Below are 21,970 nucleotides of genomic sequence, written 5' to 3' on the forward strand. Positions count from 1 at the left end.
ATGGCACTTGCACAGAGAGACCTTCTCCAACTATTCTTTTAAACTAACTCTGCAAAATTTCAAGCATATACAAAAATGGATCAGTATAATGAACTTTTATGTAATAATCACCTAGCTTCAATGACTGTTAAGTTTTATCTATTTTTTAAAAGCAAAAATTACTGTATGGCATTATAGGTCTTTTTGTATGTTAATTTATGGGCTAGTCACTCTCCCACTAGACATGAGGCCAGGGAGTTTTTCTAACTTGTTCACTTCTGTATCACTGACATTTTGAACAGGGTCCAGCACATTGCAGGTACATAAAAGCATTTGTTGAATGCATGAATAAGAGAAGATTGCACTAGGCCTTGTGGCTTCTAAAATAGTTGTAGAGATTTGTAATAGTCCTGTTTTTGCAGTTAGAAGGACTTTTTTTTAATCCCAATTTTCTTAATGTTTGTGTTCCAGATTTGCTTACATGGTGAGAAGTGGTAGAATCAATTCATATAAATTATTTCTGAGCACTGATATTTTGAGATTTCTATTAAGAATCCAATATATTATCATTAAATTTCAAATATAAAATCATTAAATTTTAAAGTTGTTCCTTTTCTGTTCAGTGCACATATCTTTATAAAAGCAGCATGCTTGAAAAACTGAACTCCTTTAGACAAGCACAATGAATCCTATCCTAAATTCTACTCTTAAAATAAATGTTAAAATTATCTGCCAATTTCATCACTTATGTTTTAGGAAGGTCTTGTCTTTAAAATGATCAATGCATTGTAGTAATTCTTTCATCCTCCAATCCATTTAATGTGGTTTCCATATGAAAATGCAAAAACTCTGGTAGGCTAGTGATGGTGTCATCTTCTAATCTTTCTACCCAGATTAGTATCACAGAAATAGTACATGGAGCATATTGGTTTAGGGAATAAGCAATTAATTGTGAATGAAATGGATGTAATGAGAATTAAGCATATTGTGAGGATATGATCTATCAGTATTTTCTAAATTTCTGCTATGTTTAGAACACTACCTTCAGCATTTAAACATTGGTTATTCTTCCTTGAGGTGTCATAAGTAGTTTTTCATTATAGTATTTGTAATGTAATACTAATTAATATTTTAAAAAATACCAATGTCTTTTAGTTCCCATGAAAAAGAACCTTTTTCCCTGCATCATTCCAGAAGTAACAAATTGTTTCCACTCACAGCCCAGTGGTCAGAACTAGACGTATGACTCAGTATAACCACAAAAAGCCCAGGAAGTATGTTCTGCTGAGTACCCAGCAGGAAAGGAAACCAGATTTTGGCAATGACTAGTAGTATCTAACCCAGACTGCATGCCACAGAGCTCAGAGGTTAAAAGACTATTCACTCATGAATTCAACATTTATCAAACATATACCTGGTTAAGTCTACAGATGCCTCATTTTAGGTGGTCTATTATTGTGATCTAATCATAAAAGACATGTACATCATAAGTTGACACCATGAATGCACTTTTGGGGCCAGTTACTATTTTTTTAGGGAAGTTATTTCTTTGTAATAGAAAAAGCATTAAAACAAGACTGCCTTATTTGTATAAGTGTCTATTTTACATAAAGATATCTGTAACTGGGTGTGTCATAAAGGGTATGATAGTTTTACAGTCATCAAAGATAAGCATTTAGACCATGAAGTCAATATTTAGGCACCAGAAATGAGGAAAGAAAGGGGGAAGGATAAAGAGACCATTGTCAACTGAGACAGCTTCCTTCAAGGGCCTTCCAGTTTTCCCAATCGCACTTCCATTTATACCATGTCAACCAGAACATAGTCACATATAGCCAGAATGTATGCAAGGGATTTGGGGAAGTGCGGTGTTTGAACTGGGCTTTGTTACTGAGTTTTGCTATTAAGAAAGCATGGGAGGACAAAGATTGAGTGAACAATTAGAGAATTTTGTTGTAGTTAACAAGGATTTCACAAAGGCACACACACATCTGAATGTATAATCACAAGTAGAGTGATGAGAGATTCCTTTGAGATTATTCTCTAGCTGTTCCTGTGCTAATAAACCTAACTAGGGCGAGGGGAGGAATGTGTTAGCTTCTATTCTTTGCTCCTGTTACTTTTCTTTTCATATAGTAAATGCTTTGTAAATATTTCTGCTACTGACTTTGCCATTGAAGAAACCATTATTAACTTTTGACATGGTAAAGCAATTTGTAATTTCATTCAGTCAAATACAGTAATATAATCAGAGCTTTAACTTGTCCCTAGTTGTCTGTCATGGCCCTATATACATTTCTCTATACTTTTAAATTAATATTTCCCTCAAAAAAGAGCATGCTTAGATGTACCTGTTCAGATGATAGTTCATATACAACCTTTCTTTTTCCTTTAGGCTTATCGCTATGAGAAACAATGAAATAAGGCCTGAGACATCACAAAGCCTAGAATTGAGATTCAGCTTGTTTACTACATATTATAGAATATTAACTTATTTTCATTTTCCTCACCTCCATCTGCCTTCTCCACAGCCTGTACATCGATGGTCCGTTCGGAAGCCCATTTGAGGAATCACTGAACTATGAAATCAGCCTCTGTGTGGCTGGAGGCATCGGAGTTACTCCATTTGCATCTATACTCAACACTCTGCTGTATGTCGTTTTGATCAGTTTTATTTGTCCAAATAGAGAACTGTCAATATTTCAGGTCTCTCTCCTTTAATATGAAGTAATTCCTTAAAGAATTCCTCAATAGGAGCCCCCCTTATGTGCAGGGTTTATGTTCCAGGACCCCCTAGTGGATGCCTGAAACTGTAGATAGTATCAAACACTGTATATGCTGTTCTTCCTACACATACATACATATGATAAAGTGTCATTTGTAAATGAAACAGAGTAAGAGAATAATCACAATTATAACAAAAAGGTACAAGTATAACAATATACTCTAAGAAAACTTATGTGAATGTAGTCTCTCAAAAAAACTTAATTGTACTGTATTCACCCTTCTTCTTGTGGTGATGTGAGATGATAAAAAGCCTATGTGATGAGCTGAAGTGAGGTGAATGATGTAGGTTTTGTGCCTTAGCATGAAGCTACATATTAACTTTCTGACAATAAGGACCCTGGTTGACCTCAGGTAAACCGCGGAGAGCTAAACCTTTGTCTTGTAGACTGAGGGGGCAACCACTGTACTTGCTCTGCAGGGAACTCCATTTACTGGTAGATGAGGGGAAAGAATAAATCAGTGATTCTCAATATGTGGAGTGTGGCTTTCAGCATGCTGTCTTATAAAAATAAACCAGCATCAGAATTATGCGTCCTTCTGTCCTTTTTTTTTTTTAAATTAAAGCCATTCCACCAGCCTTCATTTCTCTACTTCCTCTTCCATGCTAAGTGGCACTTCTCATCCATTCAGTCAACAAATATTTTTGAGCATCCATGTGCCAATCCATCTTATACATGCTGGTAATAGAGCAACAAATACACCAGAGTCCCTGCTCTTGAAACTTTACATCCAGATGGGGTAGGAGAAAAATAAACAAGTGAGATATCATGAATAGCATTATTTCAGAAGGTATTAGGAGAGATTAATGGGATATAGAAGTAAAGGGCCAGGTTTATTGTAGAAGTATGATCAAGAAAAGCTTCTCTGAGATGATAAATGAGCACATCATTCCTTGGTCTATTACTCAGCGAATTTATGACAGACTGAAGAATAGAAATTTCAGAAGTAAGGTTGTTTAACCAGATACTTTTTTCAGTTATTTAGATTCTAGGATTATAAGCAAAAGTTAGTTGGTATTGTCATGAAAATACAAGTCAAATGACAACAGGAAATCATTTTCAAACGTGTTACATTCACTTCCCAAGAAGACAATTTGCTTTAAAATCTGTTTATTATAGAGTACTAAAAGGGAGACAATAAGTTGAAGCGATGTGCTTGAATGCTATTTCATTTCAGTTTTAAGTACTTGCTATAAATATGGAATTTTTTGAAGGTTCTTAGAAAAATAACCATAGTCTAAGCCAGATATCACTTGTTTCTGAAAACATACTGCAAATTATTTGGACGCCTTAAGTTAAGAAAAGGGAAGAATATTTTCTTATCCTCAAACCTATTTCATAGTTGTAAATAGGAATCCAGACTTGGAATCACAAGTTACTGGAATGCATCAGATTGTAAGTGGTTGTTAAATCTCTTTCTTTAAAAGTTATTAAGAAGGGGATAAACAACCAACTTTATGAAATAGTTTTGGCTCATTTTGTCTGGAAGCCAGAGCAAGACCAAGGACCAGTGGAGCCCTGCTGAGTGACAGAATTCACTGAAAATAGAGAACTTTCTTCTGAGATGCAGGGCTGATACCATTTTGATCCAGGAGCTTAGTGTATTGCCTTTAGCTGGAAATAGGTGATATGCATATAATATTGGCAAGCATAAACACTTAAATTCATGGAATATAGCATGTCATTGAGTCAGTATATTTCATTTTAAATTCGTTTGGGAGTTACATAAGTGCTATGTCAGATGCAAGAAAGTAAATGACTGGTTTTTCTGTTGGTTACTAAAGAAAAGCAAATTTTCAAAGATACAGGGATTTTTAATTATTCGCCATCCTAATCATCATTGTGTTATTTTAATTTTAAAGGGATGACTGGAAACCATATAAGCTTAGAAGACTGTATTTTATTTGGGTGTGCAGAGACATCCAGTCCTTCCGTTGGTTTGCAGACTTACTCTGTGTGTTGCATAACAAGGTAAAATTAGGTTTCTTTTAATTTCTGAAATTTTTTTAAAATTTAAAAAGTAGTTATTTTCTTTCACTTTACAAAAATAACTAATACTTACTATAAACTGAAAAAATATGCAAATAGGTAGTAAGGAGGAAAAAAATCCTTTAAATTTAAAAGAACAGAGATAACATCTGTTAATAATTTGGTGTGCATCTTTTTACATATTAATATCTATGAATATGCATAATATGTTATATAATTTAACATAGAAATGCTAATTTCTATGTTTTGACAATATTTTAGCATAAAGATGTATGCATATGGCTGGTGATGTATGCATATGAGTGCAAGTGTGTGCATGTGATATATGCAAATGTATGCATACGGAATGGTGAGGGAAGAGAGGGAAACAGCAACAGACAATTGCTACACTTTCCATCCTATATTCTAAGGGCTCTTATCTCTCTCTCTTATCTCTTATCTCCATCATCTTAATATTCCAAAAGTATCATCACCAGACTTTTAGCACATTATGCAGAATTCCAAAATTCCCAAATACTAAATTTTATTTCTTACAGGGATGAAAGCAGGTACTCTTCATCTATCCTACATGTAATCTTTTATTTGTCTATTATTATATCTGTCTGTGTATTTTCAAGATATACAAGTAATACACAAATATATCTTCGCTGCAGATTTTTCAGATAATTCATAAAGAAGGATCTCCCTTACTACTTTCACCATCCAATCTAAGTAGCCAAAGGTAACTCATGAGTGTTCTATACATTCTACCATATATTTGTACTGTTTTGTAAATTACCCTTAAACTCACTACTATTTCAGGAACATTTTTAGTATTAGTAGATACCAAAATATAAAGGGAGTTACCTCATTCTTTTTATAGCCATAGATTATTTTGTAGTATGGTTATATCTATTTCATTTCACTACTCCCTAATGATGGATATTTACTTTTTTATTATAAAGAGTACTGTGGCAAGTATCATACATGCCTTTTTGTGCAGATATTCAGTCAGTCAGTCAATGATCCTACCACTCATCAAATATTTACTAACTGTCCACTGTGAATCAGAAACTGTTCTAGGACCTGGAGCTACATCAGAGAACAAAATAGGAACAAGTTTCTGATCTCATCTGATTTACATCCTAAGTGGGTAGACATACAACAAACCAGTAAATAAACAGGATGTCTGATTTTGAGTAGGAGAAAGAAGAAAAGGACAGTGGAGTAAAGCAACAGAGAGTAAATAATAGAGGGTATATTAATTTATATTGTATATTTGAGAATGCTTACCAAACAAAACGGTGTTTGAGCAGAAACTTGAGTGAAGTAAATGAACGGACTAGGCAGATATCTAGAGGGAAAATTAAGGCAGTGAGACCCAACTTCACAGGCAAGGGCTCTGATGTTTGTATGCTTTGTGGGTTAGAGGAAGGTGAAAGAGATCTGTGTGGGCAAAGCTGAGTAAATAAGGGGAAAATGATAGGAGAGGGAGAGAGATAGGACATATGCTTGTTGGGGAAACAGGTGGATTACACAAGGCCTTTGGATTTTATACAGAAAGCTATGGATTCTGAGGATATACCAAAAATAATTGAAAGGAGGGACTTGAACAGATATTTGTACACCAGTATTCACAGCAGCATTATTAATAGCCAAAAGATGGAAACAACCCAAATGTCTGTCAATGGATGGATAAAGAAATTGTGGTATATACATATAATGGAATATTATTCAGCCTTAAAAAGAATAAAGTTCCAAGATGTGCTACAACATGGATGAACATTGAATTAAATATGCTAAGTGAATTAAACAAGACACAAAGGACAGATATTCTATGATTCTACTTATATATGAGAGATCTAGAATAGTCTAATTCATGGAGACAGAAATGAACGGTGGTTGCCAGGGGCTGGGGAGAGGGCAAACAGGGAGTTAGTCTTTAATGGATACAGAGTTTCAATTTGAGAAGATGAAAAATTTTGGAGATGGATGGTGGTGACAGTTGTACAACAAGGTAAATGTATTTAATGTCATTGAACTATATATGTAAAAATTATTAAAATGGTAAATTTTATGTTATGTATATTTTACCACAATTTAAAATAAAGTACAGTTTCCTGGCACCCACCAGGGATCTGCTGAATCAGTAAAGGAAAAAAGGAAGACATGATAAGCCACTGAAAGAATCTAAGGAAGACTGAATGACTTCTGATCACCTTGGGAGTACGTGTACAAAGCTCTTTGTACTGCAATTTCTAGAGGAGCAGAGGATGATTCTGATTTTGTTTTGATTTTTTTATTTTTCACAGCAACAGGATGAACACTGGTCATTCAGTTGTGTTTCTGAGGATATTAAAAAGAAAAAGCTTCTATTATTTTCTGTGTATGCAGCTGTCTCCAAGTTCTGAGTGTGTGCGTTTGTGTATGTGTGTGTGTTAGACAGAGTCCAGTAGCAGTAAAACATAGTGACTTTACATATAGTCTCTGCAATGGTAGGTGAAAGTATTTTTGAAAACCAAATGAAAATACACAGTCTTTCAGTCTCATTCCTAGAACATAGCTGCCCAGCTGACCTAACCACTTTGTTTTGGTGTCAGACTATATGAAATTATTACAAAAGTAGTACGTTAGGTGGATGATGGTTGGCCAGATTGTCCAACCTGGTGATTAAGAAAAGAGTACAAGGCCAGGTGTCGGGTGATCTGATGCCAGCTCTGCCAGTAACAAACCACATGACTTGCTTCAAGTCACTTCATCTCTGTAGGTCACATTGGGAGAATCAAAATGAGGGACCAGGGCTCCGTCAGTCATTTAGAGCCTGTCACTTATAAAGGAACAGGAGCTCTACCTCGTACAAGATGTGTGACCATGGGTAAATCACTTAATCTCTATAAACCTTGCTTAAGCTTTCAATCTGTAGAGGATAACAATCCTTAAGGCCTGATGTGAGATTTAGTTTTAACATATCTGAAGTATCTATCATAGTGAAGGTATTTTATAAATGATTACTATTATTCCTACTAGTGATCTGTAAAATTCCTTCCAGAACTCATATCCTATTATTTCTTTGTGAAAAAAATAAGGAAAAGTGAAAGGAAGGAGAAATAAACATGAAAAACATATTCTTTGTGCATGATACTACAGTTGTACTCTATTTACAAGATTGTGTTGGTCCGAATATTTGTTTTTTTTACTGTTCCCTTGACTTGGAGAAAATTGTTCCTTTAGTAGATATTATTGCTTGTCTCTAGTGAGGGATGAGTTAAAACAGCAACATTGAAATCATTAAAAATGGTATTTAAGTATGTGTAGTTCTCTGTGGGGGCTGTGAGTACCCCACACCAGCTATTGATGCAGGAGTCACTGGGCTGATCTCTAAGCAGCATCCTGGTGGACATGTAAGACAAGAACTAATGTGAGCCATGTGTTTTGTGAGGTGCCATCCATTACTGGCACCTGGAAACCCCTCAGTTTCTTCACAGTTAAAATTTATAAACCCTAATTCAATTCAGAAAATGCATTAAAATGAATTTAGCATTTGGATATATCTTGAGGCAGTTACTGGACAAGATATAATTAATGGTTATATTTTAACAATATTAGGGATGCTGAGAATCATCACATCATTTTTAAAGTAAAGTATGTTTTTGTTGGATTTTATAATTCAGAGTTGCCTCCTCTCAGAAAATGCATACCTTTAGGTCTGGAAGAGACCTATGAGATAATGTCGTTCAACCCTTCCTGGTGAAGAAACTGAAGCCTGGATAAGTGGAGTAGCTCCCTAGACATCTGGGCCAGATAATGATGGTGATGGAAACAAGTCTGTCTGTTACCTGCCAGGTGTCCTTACCATTGTCAGGGGTGCCAGGGGGGTGATGAATCCCTCCGTAATCACTCCCTGTTTGTAGAATGACTTCTTTTGCATTCCTAGAACTACCTTGGGTCACAAAAAAAGAAATGCTTACTCTCCCACTATATAGAAATAAGATTTTAGATCAGTTGAACTTTTTGCTGCAGTAAAGTCCAGCAAAGCCTTACCATCTCAAGCAAATCCACCCAGGTCTCTACACGCAAGAAGTAGTTTGGCTATTGAGGACGTACTGGCCCCTTCGAGGCCTTTCGTTAGGACCCCCACTACAGACCCGCATCCCTGTTCTCCACAGAGCACTCCATGGCTGCCGTGTTCCTTCCCCTTCTTCTTCCACTTCTGGTGCCTTTTCTTTGTCGTTTCCTTATCAGCTTCTCCTGTTTCAGGGCAGTGAAAGAAGGGCCTAAGAAGAATATTTTTTAAAACATAGATTTCAGATGTCAGGATTGTGTCAGAGCAAGGCCAATTGTTAGCAGATTCATTTTTGTCTTCTGGAAAAAGGGAGCATAGGAGGACAACAAAAGCCTTTTTACCCCCTGGGTTGCATTTATTTTTCTTCATGATATTTTTCTTAGGTTATTTTTCAAGATTTATAAATGTCCGAGTTTTCTCCTAGACTATTTTATTTTGGCCTGTATATGTTCTTCCTCATACATTTTTTATACAAGGGAAACTAGTGCTGAACAGGAGGAAGGTAGGGACAGAAACAGTGCCATTTCTTTGTGCTTGTTTTGTTTTGTGATTCCTAGCATACATATTTTATATCACTATTGACTTTTTGTTTGTTTATTTTAGAAAATCATCTTCTTTATAAGTGAACTGGGGTAAAATTTAGGGACTCATAGAGAATAAAATAAGAAATATGTGGAGAAGGACTTAGGGTGATATTAGTGTAGTATTTAGCATGCTAGATTTTGTATCTTTAGAGATAATAGAATTATTCCCTTCCACTACCACCATCATACATAATTATACCCCTAGGCAGCAGGTTATTGTTAGAATCGGGCATGTAAATGGCACATAGGTGCCATGTATGTATATATACACATTAGCTTGTAGGCATTGACTGTAATTAGACAAGATATATCTAACAAATTCTAGCATCACATATGTTCAAATAAGAGAAAGTCTGAATATGCAGGAGGAATTTTAATGTCTACTTCTATGTCCTCTCAGTTTTGGCAAGAGAACAGACCCGACTATGTCAATATCCAGCTGTACCTCAGTCAAACAGATGGGATACAGGTATGTGGTTGGATATTATTGTAAATTAAACAAGCCTCTCGATAATAGATTTACTGTAGGGATGGTGCTGGAAGAAAATTTCTGCAGGTGGTTTGAAGAGAAGTTTCCCAGAGGAAGGCCGCTTTTGGAATGTGTTCAGAAAATTCATGGCTTGTGCTTGAAGTCAACCATGTTATGCCTTCTATTTGTCCTCCTCACAAATAGAGCTGGAGCAGAACTTTCGAGTTCATCTCTGTCCACTTCACTGTCCTCTCAGATTCTTTATCTCCAGCGATCAGACCCTGAATGAACAGTCCCATGAGTGTGTTCAGCGAGGGGAAGATAAGGTCACACACAAGCCAGCTTATTTCCCTTTAAGGGAAACTAGAAAAATAGTAATAGCCATCATTCATTATTGATATCCTATGCTTGACATTGTGCTAAAAATTTCATACACATTATCTCATGCAATTCCACCAGATTCAAGAGTTACATAACATTGCCATTCCCATATTATGGATAAAGAGACGGATGTTTATAGAAAACACTGAAGAGCTGCATAGGTGTACAAATATGGCCATGAATGCTTTTACAAGTTTTATTTTAGTGTTTTCCATCACACATTTTATATCATACTTTGAATACAAAATATGAATGCTTCTCAGTTACTTCAAAACTAATCTAACCCTATTTTTTACAGTCAGATGTCTACCCTAGTAGGTATGTAAAAAATTCCATTTTACTAGGCTCATAAAGCAAGTCTGTATCATTATCCCTCATAATATTCAGGTATTGGGCATAAATGATGTTCGGCTCTCAGTCTGTCTGCCTGGGACTCAGACACTTTCTCTGCTTCTGTCACTTCCTTCTGATTCTTCACTACCAACCCAGATCCAATATTCTCTTAATTGCAAACACTAGCCCATTAGAAGCTATTTGTTGATAGAGCCAAGATTTGGGGCTCTTCTCTCTTAGGCCACCTTGTCTAGGATAATTTCTCCAAATTTAAAATGATAGTTTGTATTAATATACTCTTATAATGAACCAAATATGGGACACAGGTATCACAGGACAACTGTATTTGTGATATGAAAACACCTCAATAAAATTTATGTGCTTTGCCCTTTTTTGAGAGTAAGCAATTAGAATACATCCTTTAATGCTGCAGTTGTTTAAAAATGAAGCAACTAACTGAAGTCTACAAAAATCAGTCATTTGTAATAATGGCATTCAAGAAGATAATGGCTTTTAAAGAAAATGATGTTTCTAAATGACTGTACTTAGTAATAGGTTGCCATTGGATACAATCTTCATATCACAGCAATTTGGTAGGAAGCCACAGTGCTAGCAAAAATGATGTTAGAGAAATGGGTTACTTGTCTGGCTCTGTCTCATATAAAATATAGTGCTTTCTCTTTGGCAGAAGATAATTGGAGAAAAATATCAAGCACTGAATTCAAGACTTTTTATTGGACGTCCTCGGTGGAAACTTCTGTTTGATGAAATAGCAAAATGTAATAGAGGGTAAGTACTATTCCTCAGAAAATTTGACATGTGGTTAATGACCAAATTCAAATATTCCCAAGTCATTACATGAAGTTTTTAAAGATGAATTAGCAATGGGTTTGCAAATCACAAAGTCACTTAAACACCCAATTATCACTATCAAAGGAGAAGGCAAGGCAGGGACCACCTCATGCATCTGTAATGCCAAATAATTAAAATATGGCTCAGAAATAGTCTGCGAAGTATTTATCAACTAGACTCTCCTACCTACTTTTAAATTTGCATAGACCCATATTAAAATGGGTATTGATTCCCACAGCACGTATCAGGCTATCGCTGGAAAAGTTTTTCAAAGTCATGTCGGCAAATAAGGGAGCTTTACAAATAGTTCTAACAATGAATGCACTTAAAGATCAGATTTTTTTTTACCTTCTTACCAGAATGAATACATTTTTTAAAACTCTTAAGTGTAATATGCACCTAAACCAGGAATGTAATTCAAACATACTTTTTTTTTCTTGGAGGCTACAATTCTATGAAGAATCTTAGCATTATGGACAATGTGTCTGAAGAGATTACTATTGAAGGAAAACATTCATTTTGGGGCACAGACTACCCAGCCTATTTGTCTTCTGTAAACTTATCACAGTGCTGGGCAATGGTCTATAAGAATTCTGAGAGGACTTTGAAAGCCATATGCCCATTCATACATTTTAAACTTGGCATCAGAAGAGTTTCATCATAAGTTTAAATAGTTACAAAAGCTGTAATCTCTTATATATCACACACGTTAACATTTTATAATTAATGTAAATTTTAAATGTAAGAGAATATAAATATCATAGTTTCTTGATACCAGCCTCATATATTATAAAGATATGCAAGCTTTTGTTTGTAGTTGGAAATTTTGCATCTTTTTTTTGTATTTCAGCTTGTATTTCCATCCTGTTTAACATGCAGAATTTTATCAAAACTCAATTGAACTAATCATGCTCCTGTTGCTAAATTAAACATACTTCTGTAATAAGAATGTGTTACTTGAAGATTTAATCTTTAAAATTCCCTGTGAATGTAAGGCACCACTGTTAAATTTTTTTCTTCTAGATTGAGTTATCAGTACAATGATTAGTATATAGTTAATTCATATTTAAAATATATTTCAATAAATTTAAAAGAGGATATTTGACTGTAAATGAATGAGGCAACTTTTTAGATGGAGAATTTTTTAAAAGTTCCAATTCATGATTTCATGTGTGAATATGATTTATTAAAAGAATCACTGATTCATCATGGCCATTGACTCCATCTTTAGAGATTTTGTTTTAGGAATTATGTAGAGCCCCTGGAGCAGAATTTTAAAAGGAATATAGCTACCCATGTAATTCAGATTACAACCATGTTTAAAACCACTTCCATATTTCCCTTCCCTTTATGAAGTAGTTTTGAGTTGAAGAAGGAAGCAATATTTAGAAAGCAGAGGTCCTTTGTGCTCAGGGCCCTGAGTATTACAGGTGAACTGTAGGATAAAATATACTGCAACCCAGCTTTCCACTATTTTTCCAATATCATCCACCTTTGACATGATAATCTTGTCATATTTACCTACATCTTGCTCTGCACCACAGACTCATTCCTCTTCAGTGACATTTAACTCATCTCTGTCAATCTGACAAGCATTCTTTTCTTAGTTTTCATAGAACTGTACTGAAAACTTTGATAGTTTTCTTTCTTTTGCTCAATTCTGAATCCAAACTCCAAAACAGTAAAGGATCATTTGCAGGAAATTAGATGGGTATTATTAGTTTCTTTAGTTAGTTCTTAAGAACTCTGATTTGCTGTACTTTAAAAATTCAGAGGGATTTTGTATTTTTATTTGGTTAAACCGCAAAGCTGGTTTAAGAAGAGCAAATGTGCACCATCTACTGTTGACATTTTGTACAACACATTCACTTTGTGTATTTGCTCTAGGCAGGCATTAAATGCATTATATTTTAAAGGATTTTTTATGTGGCATTGTTAGGAAACATCTTAAGAGTTCACTATCTGGAAAAACGTCATTATTTAAATAGAACATTTCATTTTAATGAAAAATTTTGGTTAATCTCAGGCACATAAATTACTAAAATAATATAGGTAAAAGTAGAAAAAAGAGGCATATAAATTAAACCATATTTTAATATTATATGTAGGGCTACAATTTAACTTTCAGATAGTAGTTACTTATGAAACCAGTAGGCATTAATTGGATTAACTATGTATAATACAAATTTAAATTGGATTACTCCTTGGCGTACACACGCATGTACATACAAACACATAGAGTTATAAAAATATATATTCATATCTATGTACATGTATATGTATGTATATATTTAAAATATCTAAACCTAAATTTAAGAGAAATTGAATAAGTCTATAATATGTAATTCTTCAACTTTTTTTTTCATATACACTCATATGTTGTTCATGGATAATATCCGTGTAATTCTACTTCACAGTATTCAAGAATATAGATAGCATGACCATTACGACATTATTTGTAGATATTTAGGTTACCTTCAGTCATTAACTGTTACAAGCAGTGACTTAGTGATTATCTTTGCACATAGTTTCTCATGCTCTTGTGAGGGTATGGCAACAGATTAGAATCAAAGGGTATGTGCATTTAGATACTGTCCTACCAAAATCAAGAGGGTGAACCTATTTATCCGCAGTTTACTATACACACTGTATATGAGAATGGTTCCTTCCTTGCATGGCCGTTTTAAGTTCTGAAAATGAATTATGTGATGGTATTACATGATCAAGGAAAGGGAAGAGCTTTTCAACTCATCCTGCTTCCACCATTATTTTATAAATGATGTAGCCAGGACCCAAAAAGGTAATGATTTGTCTAAAGCTATGGTTAATGAGTCAGAATACAGACACAAACCTTTATCTTCAGAATAATGTTAAATGCACTTTATAGGAGAGCATTGTCCCAACACAGAGAGAGTAGCGATCATATATAACCATGTCCCTCTTGGGAACTGTGAAGTATTACAAGAAACCATCGTGTTCACTGTATATGTTGCTACAGAATGTTAACTGTAATATACTAAAAGTGTTAACTGGTTTTTCAAAAACATAGAGAAGATATTCTAAATATTACTTCATAAATATTCAGTATTTAATAGACTTTCAGAAAATTATTTATGACACCTAACTGAAATCTGGTTTCCTATTATTTATAAAAAAATGTATATCATATAAGTTAGTTGAATTTATGCATTGTGCAAAGGGAGAAATAAAGGATTAACTTCATGTGGCCTTTGGAGAACATTACTCCTCTGGGACTGGGGGAAGTGTCTGAGTCCATATCTATATTTTGCTGTTTCATGGTATTTTAAAAACAATGCAGATTAAGAATACCTAAGTTTAGTCTCATACATTTGCTTCTGTGCCCCTGGGTCTACTCACTCATGTCTTCTGGGTCTGTAATACAAGGAGTGAAGAATCTCTTAAGGAGTGAATGAATTCTCATTATATGAGATCCCACACTTAGAAATTTGCATGGAAAAAAGATTATTGGTATAATAGGAAAATACACTCAAATTGATATAATAGAAATATTTATGGAACTGTACAACAGAAACATTATGGGACTGCTCCCAAACAATATTTTCTGCATAGCATCTAAATCTAGCTCTACTCATCTCAACAAAGTTTTTATAGATAAGTATCTAGATGATTGTTGGATTGCAGTAACCTAATGCAAATTTAGTACAAATGGATTGCCAGGATTAATTGTAGATCTTGAAAAAGTTGTAGGACTTCATTAAGTTAGTGAAAGTAGCATTGGAGAACAGCTCAAATTACACAAAGATTTCTCAGAATTAAACTAGTTAACAATGAAAAACAAAATGTAAAAAAAATAATGATAGAGGGGTGCTTTAAAAATAATGATTATACAAAACCACAGTGAGATACCTTCTCACAAACTATTTTGTCTTCACTATTCAAAAGGCAAAGATAACAAGTGTTGGTGAGGATGTGGAGAAAAGGGAATTCTCCACTGTCAGTGGGAATGTAACTTAGTGCAGCCACTATAAAAAGCAAAAAAAAAAAAAATAGAAAAATAGAAATACCATATGACCCAGTAATTCCACTTTTGGGTATATACCCAAAGAAATCAAAATCACTGATTAGAGAAGATATATGCACTCCTATGTTTATTTCTGCATTATTTACAGTAGCTACGATATGGAAACAACCAAAGTGCCCATCAATAGAAGAATGGGTGAAGAAGATGTAGTATATTTATACAAAGACATATTATTCAGTCATAAAAAAAGAAAGAAATCCTGCCATTTGTGACAATATGGATGGGACTACAGGGTATGATTCCAAGTGAAATAAGCCAGATGGAGGAAAACAAATTCCATATGATTTCACTTATATGTGGAATTAAAACAAAACAAAACAAAAGAAAGAAACAGAAACAGACCCACGGACACTGAGAAGGGACTGGTGGTTATGAAGGGGGAGGAGTGGGTGTGGGTGGGTGAAATAGATAAAGGGGATAAAGAGGCACAGAATCTCAGTCATAATATAAATTAGTCATGGGGATGAAAGTACAGCATAGAGAATATAGTCAGTAATTCTCTAACATCATTCTATTTGGAGTGAGCATTTAATAATGTAGATAACTGTCAAATCACTATGCTGTACACTTGAAACCAATATAGTATTGCATATCAACTATACTTCAATAAAATATAATAGTAATAAAAATTATGATTTTATTGTGAAGTATGTAAAATAAGTCTTAGGAAATCTGCAAAATTTGAAAAACCAACCTCTGTAATTGCTCTATGAAAACAAAGAATGTAGTGGTATATTATTGTCATAATGCACTGTTGGCAGAGACTATGTATAGAAAAAAATTACTTGTTACCTTTTCATTTTAATGAAAACCACACTGTTTTTTCTTTCTTTTTTTTTGGTGATATAAATTCATTAATTCAATTTCATTCAATTGAGGTAATCCATAGTGTCTAATAGTGGTTTTCATAGTAATCTAAATTTTATTAAGTTTCAGATAATTTATTTCATACTTTTATTATTTCCTTCTGCTTAGTTTTGGTTTCATTAGCACTTCTTTTAGTAGTTTCTTGAGGCACAACCTTAAATCATTGATTTTAGACCTTTTTTCTTGTTTAATAAAAGTATTAAATACTATGCATTTCCCTTTAAATATCACTTTAACTACATCTCACAAATTTTGATATGTTTTGTTTTCAATTTTATACAGTTAACAGTTTAAAAATTTCCATATGGTTTCTTCTTTGACCCATCAACTTTTTCAAAGTATATTGTTTAATGTCTAACTGTGTGGGGGTTGTATTGATATCTTTTGTTTTTGATTTCTAGTTCAGTTGGGTTTTGTTAAGAAACATACTCCTTGTGATTTCAATCCTTTATCATTTTTTGAGACCGTTTTTATTGCCCAGAATATGGTCTGTCTTGATGAATGTTCTATGTGAACTCAGAAGGAATTCGTATTCCATCTTTTTTGGGTAAAGCACACTATAAATACCAATTAGTTCCTATTGGTTGATAGTGGTAGTCACGTCTTCAATACACGTAGTCATTTTCTGTCTACATGTTCTATTAATTACTGAAACAAGAGTGTTGAAATCATCAGCTATAATCCTGGATTTATCTGTTTTCAGTTCGAGTTTTTGTTTCACATAAATCAGAGTTTTTAATTGTAGTTTTATTGGTAGTGTTTAAACTCTTTATATTACATTTTATTATTATACTTTATTCAATACATTTACTAAATTTATTATGACATGGAATAAAAATACTGAATTTTCCCCACCTTTATTGAGACATACTTGACATATAATATTATATAAGTTTAATGTACACAATTAATGATTTGCTGTATGTATATATTGCAAAATAATTACCACAGTAAGGTAAGTGGACACATCCATTGCCTCACATAATTACAATATTTTTGTGTGTGGTGATAATTTTTAAGATCTGAACAACTTTCCTATATAAACACAGTATTGTTAACTATAGTCACCATGTCATGCATTACATCCCCAGAACTTACAAGTGGAAGCTTGTAACAAGCTTCACCCATTCCCTACCTCCCCAACTTGGCACTGGCACCCACCAACCTGCTATTTCTATGAGTTTGATTTTTCTTATATTCTACATATAAGTGAGGTTTTATGGTATTTGTCTTTCTCTGTCTAGTTTGTTTCACTTACCATAATGCCTTCAAGGCTCATTCATGTTATTGTCAATGGCAGGATTTCTTTCTTTTTATTATGGTTGAATAATAGTCCTCTCTGAGATTGTGTGTGTGTGTGTGTGTGTAATATAAATATATGTCTCACATCACATTTTCTTTATCCATTCATCCATTGATGGGTACTAAGGCTGTTTCCATGTCTTAGCTATTGTAAATAATGCTGTAATGAACATGGGGATGCAGCTATCCCTCTGAGATACTGATTTCCTTTGGAGATATACCCAGAAGAGAAATTGTAGGACCCTGTGTTACTTCTATTTTTAATTTTTTTAGGGACTTCTCTACAGTTTTCCATAGTGACTGTATCAATTTACATTCTCACCAGTATGGCACAAGTGTTCCCCTTTCTCCACATCCTTCCCAAGACTTAACTCTTTTCTTTTTGATGATAGCCATTTTAACAGGTGTGAGGTGATAATCTCATTGTGGTTTTGATTTGCATTTCCCTGGGTGATTAGTGATGTTGAGTACCTTGTCATGTATTTGTTGGCTATTTGAATATCTTTTTTGGAAAAATATCTATTCAGGTCCTTTAACCATTTTTTAATTGAATTCTTCTTTTCTTTTCTTTTTTGCTATTGAGTTGTATATGTTCCTTATATATGTTGGATATTAACCCCTTATCAAATGCATAGTTTGCAATTATTTTCTCCATTCCATAGGTCTTTCATTTTGTTAATTGCCTCTTTTGCTCTGAAACTTTAATTTGATATAGTCACACTTGTTTATTTTTGCTTTTATTGCTTGTACTTTTGGTATCTCATCTATGAAATCATTGCCAAGACCAATGTCAAGGAGCTCTTTTTCTATGTTCTCTTCTAAAAGTTTGATGATTTTGGGTCTTACATTTAAGTCTTTAATTTGTTCCAAATTAATTTTTGTAAGTGGTGTGAGATTGGATTCTGGTTTCATTGTTTTCCATATGAATATCCAGTTTTCCTAACACCACTTATTGAAGAGACTATTTGTTTCCTCACTGAGTATTCTTGGCTCCTTCTGATTGGGTTTAAGTCTAGCAGTTTACTGTTTTTTTTTCCTCCTATTAGTCATACTTCACTGTTTTTATTGATTTGTTTAAGGCATCAGTTCCCAAACTGCAATCCTTAGATGAGCATCACCTGAAAACTTGTTAGAAAAGCAGATTCTTAAGCCCTTTCCAACACCTGCTGAATCAGTGGCTCTCAGATACCAGCTATCTGCCTTGTGTGAAGTGATTCTGATAAGGCTGAAATAGAAGAAACGTTGTTTTAGGCTTACAGTGTACCTCATTAGCTTGTCACAGTATACTTCACAGAATATTATACCACTTTATGTACTTCCATGTGTGGGGAAAATTGAAGTTCCTATGGCCAGGATCCTCATCTGAACCTAAACTACTTGATGATGTAACTAGCCTAGTCCTAGGCTACTGCTTCCACACCCTTAGACAATAAGTCACTATATAATGAGCTCTGCCCATGCTCGGGCGGAGGCAGAGATGAAGAATTACAGACCTGCAGACCATTGGATGCAGACATAATTCTAGTGTTTGACCTATCTCTGGGAGAACAAGCCAGGTAAAAAACCTCTTTACTCCAAGAACGTTCCTTGTCATTCCTTGGTCTCACTGAATCCATAGTGAACTTGCCCGGAGCTGCAACCCATCCGCAGGACACCATGCCTCTGCCATCTCTGAGGTTGTCATTCTACTCTAATTCATCTTCTACATATGCTATAAACTCCATAATGCATTATTACATTATATTTCAAAGAGATTAAATGTTAGACAAATAATACATTATATATTCACAGATTTACCGTTTTGGTGCTCTTCATTCCTTTAGGTAGATTCTATTTCCATCTGATTTCATTCTCCCTCTTGAAGAATTTCCTTTAACATAGCTTACATAGGGCTGGTTTTCTGGCAATAAATTCTCTCATATTTGTTTGAAAAGCTTATAGTCCAGCTTCATTTTTGAAAGTCATTTTTGTTTGGTATGGAATTTGCTTGGTTGACTCATAAATACTGAGAAGTGATTGGTGGTTACCATGGGGTTGGGTTGGGGTACGTAAGTGGGAAGGCTAAGTAGGATAAAAGGGCCCAAAATTCTCAATCAATATAAATTGGCTACGCAGATAGTAGTACAGCATGGGGAATATGGCCAGTGATTCTGAAACATCTTCCTATGCTGACAGATAGTAACTGCACTAGTTGGTGTGAGGATTTAATAGTACGGGTAACTGATGAACCACTGTGTTGTATACTTGAAACCAAGATTAGATTGTCTATCAACAATACTGCAATTAAAAAAAAAAGAATTTGCTCGGCATAGAATAGTTGACATTTTCTTTTGTCTTTAAGCACTTTGAAGATGTCACTTCATTGCCATCTGATTTGCAGTTTGTGACAAGAAGTCCATCTTTCATCTTCTGTTTACAATTTGTAATCTGTCTTTTTTTATCCCCGTCTGGCTGTTTCTATGTTTTTCTCTTTGTCACTGGTTTTCAGTTTTATTATAGGTTCCCTTTGTGTATTTTCTTTGGGGTTCTTTAGATCCTTGCTTCCGTGTTTTTTTTTTTTTTCACTAACTTTGGGGAAAACATTTGCAATTATTTCTTTAATGTTTTTCTCTTTGTCTTTTCTCATGTGGGGACTACAGTTACATGTGTGTTAGACTAGACGATACTGCCCCGCAGGTCACCGAGTCTTTGTTCATTTTTCCAGTTTTTGTTGTATGTGCTTCCATTTGGATTGATTCTAGTGTTATATCTTCAAGTTTATTTATCTTTTCTTTTGCAGTGCCTATGGACTGTTAACCCATCAGTATATTTATCACTTTAAATATTGCATTTAATCACAAGAATTTCATTTAGGCCTTTAAAAATATCCCTTCTCACGATGTTGATGCTTCTCTTTGAATATATGAAGCATGTTTCTCATCAGTGTTTCAATGATCATATCTGATAACTCCATCATTTCTATCATTCTGGCCTGTTTTTATTAACTGATCTTTCTCCTTGTATTACTTTGTTAGGGCTTCCATAATAAAATCCCACAGATGGGTGAATTAAGCAACAGACACATAAGTTTCTCAGAGCTCTGGCAGCTGAAATTTTAAGATTGAGAAGCCATCAGGGTTGAACCCCTGGGAGACCCTCCACCCCAGCTTGCAGATTGCTGCCCCCTTAGTGCCTCTTCACAATCTTCTGTGTGTGTGTGTGTGTGTGTGTGTGTGTGTGCATCTCTCATGTCTCTTTGTATGTCCAGATTTCTTCTTTTAGAAAGACACTAATCAGATTTGTACGATTTAACAGCTTCATTTTAATGTAATCACATCTTTAAAGGCCCAATCTCCAAATACAGCTATATTCTGAGGCACTGGAAGTTAAAGTTTCAACATAGGAATTTTGGGGGGGACACAGCTATAACACTCATAGTCATAGTTCATAATTTCTTGCTTTATACATTCCTGGTAATTTTTTTTATTGAATTCTGTATATTTTGAAGTTTAAATGTTAAATGCCAAATTTTGAGTTTTTTCTTCTCTATATCTTTAGACTTGTTTCTGGCATGCATAGTTGTTATGTGAGTTGAGTCTGATCTTTTCAAGGTTTGCTTTTAAGCTTGTTCCAGAGCACCTCAGTCTAAGGCTAATTTTACCAACATCCATGCTACTTCTTGCAAATAAGGTAACTGTAGAATACTAACCATTCTCCACATACTACATATGGATCTTTCCATCCTGGCTTGTGGAAATAGGAATCATTCACAACCTCATGTAATCTCAGAATTGTTTGGTTTACTGCTTCCTGGTAGTTCTTTACCTAGATTCCTGGGGTTTCCTCTCACCCATGAGAAAATCAGTACTCGGTGTAAGACTTGACAATACCCCTCTACCTATCTCCAGAGCTTCCTTCTGTGCAAGTCTCTTCCTTTCCATATTCTGCTCCACAAATTCTAGCTGCTTTGGCCTTCATCAGCTCCATTCTTCGTCTCTTCAACACAGTGAGACTGCCAGTCTCTGCATGAGTTTCCCCCTTTTATGCAGCAGCCTGTAGATTAGCTCCAGGCAATAAGCTAAAACAGTTGCTGGATTTACCTTGTTTTTTCTTTATTTCTCCGAGATCACTGTTCTGTTCTGCCTATTATCCAGTATCTAAAAAACTTGTTTCATATACTTATTTTTTTTCCCCTAATTTTTTTAATGCAAGTAGGTAAATCTCGTCCCCATTACTCCATCATGGCTGCAAGTCAGTTTTATCTTTGCAGGACTTTGTTTCATTTTTCAAGGTGAAAAGTTTTCAAAACAGTGTATTTTCAGTATTATAAAAATTTGGTGCCCA

At 34.5% G+C, this 21,970-nt stretch overlaps 1 protein-coding gene across 8 annotated transcripts in view; it reads left to right on the forward strand.

Moving 5' to 3' along the window:
* NOX4 (NADPH oxidase 4) overlaps positions 1-21,970 on the forward strand; it is a 146,478-nt gene that overhangs the window by 116,804 nt on the left and 7,704 nt on the right. For 7 of the 8 annotated variants that reach the window (XM_017649759.3, XM_017649753.3, XM_017649755.3 and 4 more), the window contains 4 exons: positions 2,511-2,630; positions 4,628-4,736; positions 9,781-9,849; positions 11,252-11,352. In XM_017649759.3, the coding sequence (XP_017505248.3) occupies positions 2,511-2,630; positions 4,628-4,736; positions 9,781-9,849; positions 11,252-11,352 (399 nt within the window). Of the gene's footprint in view, positions 1-2,510; positions 2,631-4,627; positions 4,737-6,867; positions 7,693-9,780; positions 9,850-11,251; positions 11,353-21,970 lie in introns of those variants that run through there. The other variant, XM_073215906.1, reaches the window with a different exon arrangement.

Source organism: Manis javanica, chromosome 11 (assembly GCF_040802235.1).
Source record: "Manis javanica isolate MJ-LG chromosome 11, MJ_LKY, whole genome shotgun sequence".
NCBI classification, from domain to species: domain Eukaryota; kingdom Metazoa; phylum Chordata; class Mammalia; order Pholidota; family Manidae; genus Manis; species Manis javanica.